Raw genomic sequence first — 7500 nt, forward strand, 5'->3', positions numbered from 1 at the left:
ACCTTGGTATTACAAACACCTGAATGATTGTATGTAGATGTGGTATTTGTGCATGTGTGTTTTACTGTGAATGAAATAGTGATTTTCACTCACAATGGTGAGATATGTGTAATCTGTGGCTTTGCCCAGGCCGAGTTTCTTCTTCTGCTCTGGAGTCATCCCCTTCAGCATGCAGTAGAAAATATGATAGTTCCTCTCATCTTGGGCCTAGAGGAGAGAGGGAGAGGGAGTAAGAAAAAATGTAGTCAGCCAATTGACACAGAGTGGCTTAAAAAGCTCCTCTCTGTCACACTGAAAGCTAATCATTATTCCTTATTGATCTCATGGGTTAGAGCAAAGAGGTGATGCTGCACTGTCAGAAAAAAAGGTATGGCACTGGGGGGTAACCTTATGTGAGCCTTGTATGTAATTGCTTTTAAAATATTGTAAATTTACTGGATATACCATTCATTCATTCATTCACTCACTCACTCACTCACGTTTAGGAACCCTATGTATCATTGTTTTTTTTGTTTTTTTAACTTATGCTATAATTAAAGCGATATGAAAGTGTCTAACGAATAAATACAATGGAATTTGAGTTCCTAACTTGTGTTTATTGATAGTCAGAAAACATGTTATTTCTTACTAATTGAAGGAATAAGGTTTAAAAGACCGTTGGTCCCCCCCCCCCACCAAACAGTGTTGGGAAACTCTAATAGGCGTCTTGCCTGTGACGTAGACGGTGGACAACAACTCTAGAAGCTGCACTTAATTTAATGCAAAATGAGGAAAAGGTGTGTTGTTTTTGGCTGCAATCATTCAATGTACAGTGGGACATCTGTGAACAAATGGCCCAAAGACCCCAAAATATCCAGAAAATGGACTAAATTTGTCAACTTTAAACGGGAACTTTGGAAAGGACCATCCGCTCACTCCGTTATCTGTAGCTCATTTCACTGGCGCTTTTCCAACAATATGGGCATGTAAGGACACCAACGAAAGGTGTTCAAGAGCCTCTGTAACATGGAGGTAAACAGGGTAAGGACACTCACTTCGCCTGTTTTAGTTGGTGTTAGTTAACGTTAGCTTGACTCGCTAAACTCGGTGTCTCAGATTATACTCGGCTACGTAGCTGCATTACGGAGGTTTATAGTGTCGGATGAATTCGAGTTCGACTTCGATCACATTTACAAGAATAACGGTACCTCTACATTTGAGTTTAGCTTATTGCTAGGCTATTGTCATGAATAATGTTGGTTATTTAGCTAGATACTGTCATAACAGTCAGTCATAACGGTGTTTTACCGCGGCGTTGTTCAGCTGTTGTCCACCAGTGACGTCACGGTCGCGTTCGAGAATTTCCGTAGCGTGCTCGGGTTTTTCCGTCAGTTTAATAAAATTGTCAGTTTTAAAGCAAATTAAGCTGCTATTTTCATTTTAATTCATACTTATATCTGTCAGTAACTAAAATAATGTGAATATTCATGGAGGTTTATTAAGTGGTGCTTAGCCTTTAAGTACAAAAATACTTTTACAAGTATTTTTCCACTCTAAAATATTGAATATACTGTAACCTTAAAAGTGCACAATTGGGATTTAATATCACAGGGTAATGTCCTTGCATTCCACAGCCTCTCAGACTCCATGGAAATCCTGACACCCCAAAATCTTGAAAATAAGTTTCGAGTTTCCCCCTTGATTCTCAAGACCTTTACATTTTCTGTCAGTGTATGTCCCTCTGTGCTGCATTACATTCAAATATCTCTGAAAGATCAGATTGTGTTGCACCTGTCGACACACTCTGGACTTCTCCAGCAGGTACTGCTCAATCTTGGCCCCCTCTATGGCCCCTCTCTTGTTGAAGTGGATGTCAATGTACTTCCCAAATCTGCTGGAGTTGTCGTTACGAATGGTTTTGGCGTTTCCAAAGGCTTTAGGGCGGAAAAATGTAAAATATAGAGTTATACATTTAGAGTCAATATTTTACATGCTTTAGAAAAAAATAAATAAATAAATAGTGAATAATGGAAAGCATAAAATAAAAAAAATTAAAAAACTCTGGGAGTTGTCTAATCACTGTAAAGCCAAAAATATATAAGATTAAATTATTAAGGCTTCTGTGTAACTGCCTTTTACATGTTTTCCTTTTTTGACCTGATATTGAAAAGGGACCTAATGATTAATTATATATTTATTGGTCATTTTGACTAGAAAATAAATAAAAGGAAAGTTTCCTCTGACTAGAGAACACTAGTGTATATTATTATTCGTATTAATATTATGATTATTTATTAGTATGAGTACTAATTATTATTAAAAATACTACTAAATCCATGAGACCTATTGGGCTAGATATACTGCAAAATATGAAGTCACTGCTGTCACTCATTTCCTTAAAAACACAGTGACTGCTGTGATGTTCTCTCACCCTCCAGGATGGGGTTGGCCTCTAGAACCTGCTGCTCGATCCAGGAGTGCTGACCACTGATCGCTGCTAAAAACTGAAGGATCAGCTTAGTGCTCTCCGTCTTCCCTGCACCTGACTCACCACTGAGACAGAGAGGTTTAAAAATACAAACACACCAACACACACACACACACACACACACACATTATAACCGATTATCAGCACCAAAAGATAAACAGCAGGACTTATTCTGGACAACAGACACCCAACAACACAATAATTAGTGACAACAAATCAGGTATAATCACCTTAAATATATTCACTATCTAATTATTATGAGAGTGTTGTAAGATGATAACCTGATGATGCAGCACTGGTCCTTGTTGTTCCGCTGCATGTTGAAGTAACAGTTGTCTGCAATGGCGAAGATGTGAGGAGGCATCTCTCCGATTTTCTTGTTGGTGTAAAGCCGGATCTGATCGGCTGTGTAAATGGGCAGCAGCTGGTAAGGGTTCACCGCCACCAGGATCGACCCTGTGTAAGTCTGAACAGGGCAAATGGGGCAAATAATTTCAGCTCTATTCACATAAGCTAAGGCATGTTTAAGCTTGCTTCTTTAGTTTTACACTGGAGCTAAAACACATAAAAGTAGCTGTTTTTTATGGAGATTGTAATGTTGCTGGATGAAGGTGGGGGCATTCAGTACTGTGCAAATATCAGAGACTACCCAAAACAATTTTTTAGACATAGAGGACTGTCTCTGCTTTTGTACACTACAGTGCATTAATGCAAAGTGTAATGGCCTACACAGCCATGCTGAAGACTTTACATGAGCAGTGTGTGAAATGTGTGTGATAATGAGGGCTAGTAGCTGTAAGAGAGAGAGAGAGAGAGAAAGAGAAGCGAGTGGACACTGTCTCGGTTTTCAGATCTTGGTGTTCAGTTACTGTCGGTGGCGATGGTGCCATGCTGAAATGGAGCAGTGTAACGTAAACACACTCAGTCTCAGAGCTGATGAGCTGATGGACGGTGGTCAGCCATGCGTGAGGTCAGAGCTGTACTTACCCGGCCTCCACAGTTAGTCTTAGTTAGAGAGAGAGAGAGAGAGAGAGAGAGAGAGAGAGAGAGAGAGAGAGAGAGAGGGATGTAAAAGAAAGGAAACAGAGACAGAGATAGAAGAGAAAGGAGAAAGAGAGAAAAAGAGACAGAGAGAGAGAGAAACAGATGTAAGAAAAAGGAGACAGAGACAGAGATAGAAGAGAAAGGAGAGAGGACGAGAGAGGGAGAGAGAGAGAGAGAGAGAGAGATGTAAAAGAAAGGAAACAGAGACAGAGATAGAAGAGAAAGGAGAAAGAGAGAAAAAGAGACAGAGAGAGAGATGCAAGAAAAAGGAGACAGAAATAGAGATAGAAGAGAGAGAGAAACAGATGTAAGAAAAAGGAAACAGACAGATAGAAGAGAAAAAGAGACAGAGAGAAAGAGAGAAACAGATGTAAGAAAAAGGAGACAGAGACAGAGACAGAAGAGAAAGGAGAGAGAGAGAGAAAGAGAGAGAGAGATGCAATAGAAAGGAAACAGAGACAGAGATAGAAGAGAAAGGAGAGAGAGAGAAAAAGATGTAAGAAAAAGGAGACAGAGACAGAAATAGAAGAGAAAGGAGAGAGGACGAGAGAGAGAGAGAAGAAAAATCAGAAGTACCCAAAATGAAAGGAGATGGGGGAAACATAGACGTCTCAGAAAACTTTAAAGTATTTTGGTGCTAGATTGTTAACTCACAGCTGAAGTAAACTATATTTCTTGCCTAAAAAAGTAATAAAACTCTGCAAGGAGTTTTTTCTCTGCAAGGATCAAATTTGCTTTTCCAGCTCCCCCTCCCCTCCAAAAAATCTAAGCAATTCATGCTACAGTAGCTCTTCTGTTGGATCAGACCACCTGGGCTAGCCTACACTCTCCACATGCATCGGTGAGCCTTGGGTGCACTTGTCCCCGTCGCCGGTCATCACACCACCACAGTTTGGCCCCTGAAAATGTGTTTAATATCTTTAAAAGATAAGACGCTTGAGAAAAACTGTAGAACAATCATTAGAACAAAAAACTACAGGAATAAATTATTGTTATTTTTGAGGAAGTCCCAATATCCAAGGTTTGCCCTTCATTTCAAATAAAGGGTTAACACACTGTATACCCACACATTTGTGGACACTTGTTTATCAAACAACTGTTCTGAAGTGAAGGGTTCATCAGTTGGTAGTTTCTTCCTCTTTACTGAAGTAACAGCTTCTAATCTGTGACGGTGTGATAGCATTTAGCCACAAGAGCACTAGTGAGATAAGGTACAGATGTTGGATGTTCAGATCTGGATCACTGTACCTAGCTGAACATCTGTGGCCACCATTAGCTCACCATAAAGTAGCTGTATTTACTAATTATATGGAGGTATCTACAAACCTTAGTATAAAAAGTGCATTTAATATAGTTTGATAGTTCAAACGTTCATTTAAAACGAACATGCAGTGTCTATATTGCCATATATATTCTGTCAATGTGTAAACAGGACTGATCGAGATACATTTTTGGACATACGTATATGAGGTGTTCTCTGTAGCGGATCAGCAGGTTTCGGAGGATGCCAGCCTCATTAAGGTCACCCAGGCGAATCATGTCCTCCACGCCGTGGATGGAGGTGGGGTGCATGGGCTTAATGTTGGTGGCATTCTGAGGGGAAATCCAGTGCTCCTGCATAAAAACAGAGAAATACCACAAAAATAACCACTAAAATCAAATTAAAAGCACTTTAAAACTTGGTTTTATACTTATATAGAGCCTTTCCCAATAAACAAGGAACGTCCCTGGACTAAATAGGTCTAAAAGTAGTCTGTCCGTCAAGGACATATTTTAAACGTCAATGGACGTCCAAAATCCATCTTAATAAGTTAGTTAAGTGGTGACCAATCGATAACGTCAGTGGACGTCCAAAACGCGTTTTATACAAGTAATTTATTTCGGGACCAATTAATAACGTCAATGGACGTCCAAAATACGTCTAATAGTCGTCTTTTCAATGTCTGTGTTTGGACGTCTTTTCAACCTTAAGAGAACGTTAATTAGACGGTAGTCATTACGTTATTTCAACGTTGAATCAACGGCTACATGTTTACTAAATGTTTTCATTGTACAGTGCTGTTTCAGTGAAGTACACCTAGAGGTTCTACACAGACAATGTTGGACAGAGAGAAGAAAGAATAAAAAAATATGCTTTTGGAAAGTCCAAGGTCGTCGAAGGCGTAGGTTAATAGTTATACACCGTTATGTTTTTCTCTCATGTACACTTACTGTCAACTTCGTTTGAACCCCTACCTAGTACTTCAGCCCACTGGCCACTTTATTAAAACACCTGCCTTACAGCACTCCATCCATCCATTATCCACTGCTTATCAGGGTGAGGGTCGCGGGGGAAGCAGTCAGAGCAAAGAAACCCAGACCTCCCTCTCCCCAGCCACAGCCTCCAACTCCTCCGGGGGTATACCGAGGCGTTCCCAGGCCAGTCGAGACATGTAGTCTCTCCAGCTTGTTCTTGGTCCGCCCTGGGGCCTCCTCCCTGGAGCCTCCTCCTCGTTGGACATGCCCGGAACACCTCACCAGGAAGGTGTCCAGGGGGCATCCGAACCAGACGCCCGAACCGCCTCAACTGGCTCCTCTCAACGTTGAGGAGCAGCGGCTCCACTACGAGTCTCTCCTGGACATCCGAGCTCCTAACCCTCTCTACATCTGCACTCTACATGTGCAAAAGTACAGACTGATTCATACATTTCTAAACAGTTCACCAGCCCCTGTACATTATTTGTCATCAGACATCACACAGGTTTCTGGTCCTGGTATTACGGGTATGGTGGACCATTCTCAGCCCTGCACTGACATAGCAATAAAGTTCTTTTGTGCTTGTGACTGTGTTCAGGGGCTGGTAGGTTTACATCAGATATAGAAATTTTGCTGTTGTGTGTGTGACATATCAGACTGTATATGTGAATTTCCCCACTGTGGACCCAATAAAGGATTATCTAATGTTATTAATGTAATACTTATTTCATTATGAAGTGTAAAATATAAAAAAATCATAACTCACATTGCCCTCATCATCCAGAACCTGGATCTGACCCGAGTCACAGAGCTTCACAACTGCTCCGACTGGGACATCAAACTCTCGGCCAGTCTTCAGGTCCAGCCACACATAGTCGCCCTAGAGCCGCACATTGAAGAATTGATATTATTTATATAAATTTTTTTTACTTAAGACACTTGAATATTTTATGTGTCAATAAACACTCATAATTCACTTTGACAATATATTCATCTCTCTTTCTCCATTACCAGTGAAGTAGCTTTTAATGTGCCTTTAAGGCTGATATATGTAAATGAGCTCTGTTCTAATTGACTGCGCTGTAATGTTAGTTAATTAAAAAGCAGTTCATGTTAAAACTGTTCTGTGAATTGAATGTGAATGAGTGAAGTCGAGGGTTGCACGGTGGCGCAGCAGGTAGTGTTGCAGTCACACAGCTCCAGGGGCTTGGAGGTTGTGGGTTCTATTCCCGCTCCGGGTGACTGTCTGTGTGGTGTGTTCTTCCTGTGTCTGTGTGGGTTTCCTCCGGGTGACTGTCTGTGAGGAGTGTGGTGTGTTCTCCCTGTGTCTGCGTGGGTTTCCTCCGGGTGACTGTCTGTGAGGAGTTGGTGTGTTCTCCCTGTGTTTGCATGGGTTTCCTCCGGGTGATTGTGTGTGAGGAGTGTGGTGTGTTCTCCCTGTGTCTGCGTGGGTTTCCTCCGGGTGACTGTCTGTGAGGAGTTGGTGTGTTCTCCCTGTGTCTGCGTGGGTTCCTCCGGGTGACTGTCTGTGAGGAGTGTGGTGTGTTCTCCCTGTGTCTGCGTGGGTTTCCTCCGGGTGACTGTCTGTGAGGAGTTGGTGTGTTCTCCCTGTGTCTGCGTGGGTTTCCTCCGGGTGACTGTCTGTGAGGAGTGTGGTGTGTTCTCCCTGTGTCTGCGTGGGTTTCCTCCGGGTGATTGTGTGTGAGGAGTGTGGTGTGTTCTCCCTGTGTCTGCGTGGGTTTCCTCCGGATGAC

At 41.8% G+C, this 7500-nt stretch overlaps 1 protein-coding gene across 1 annotated transcript in view; it reads right to left on the reverse strand.

Annotated features, from left to right (window-relative positions):
* myo7aa (myosin VIIAa) overlaps positions 1-7500 on the reverse strand; it is a 48525-nt gene that overhangs the window by 31344 nt on the left and 9681 nt on the right. Inside the window, exons 3-8 of the mRNA XM_066685114.1 lie at positions 6513-6626; positions 4973-5125; positions 2749-2933; positions 2411-2532; positions 1771-1913; positions 94-207 (exon numbers count right to left, since the gene is read on the reverse strand). Coding sequence (XP_066541211.1) covers positions 94-207; positions 1771-1913; positions 2411-2532; positions 2749-2933; positions 4973-5125; positions 6513-6626 — 831 coding nt within the window. The remainder of the gene's footprint in view (positions 1-93; positions 208-1770; positions 1914-2410; positions 2533-2748; positions 2934-4972; positions 5126-6512; positions 6627-7500) is intronic.

Source organism: Hoplias malabaricus, chromosome 11, assembly GCF_029633855.1.
Source record: "Hoplias malabaricus isolate fHopMal1 chromosome 11, fHopMal1.hap1, whole genome shotgun sequence".
Classification (NCBI taxonomy): domain Eukaryota; kingdom Metazoa; phylum Chordata; class Actinopteri; order Characiformes; family Erythrinidae; genus Hoplias; species Hoplias malabaricus.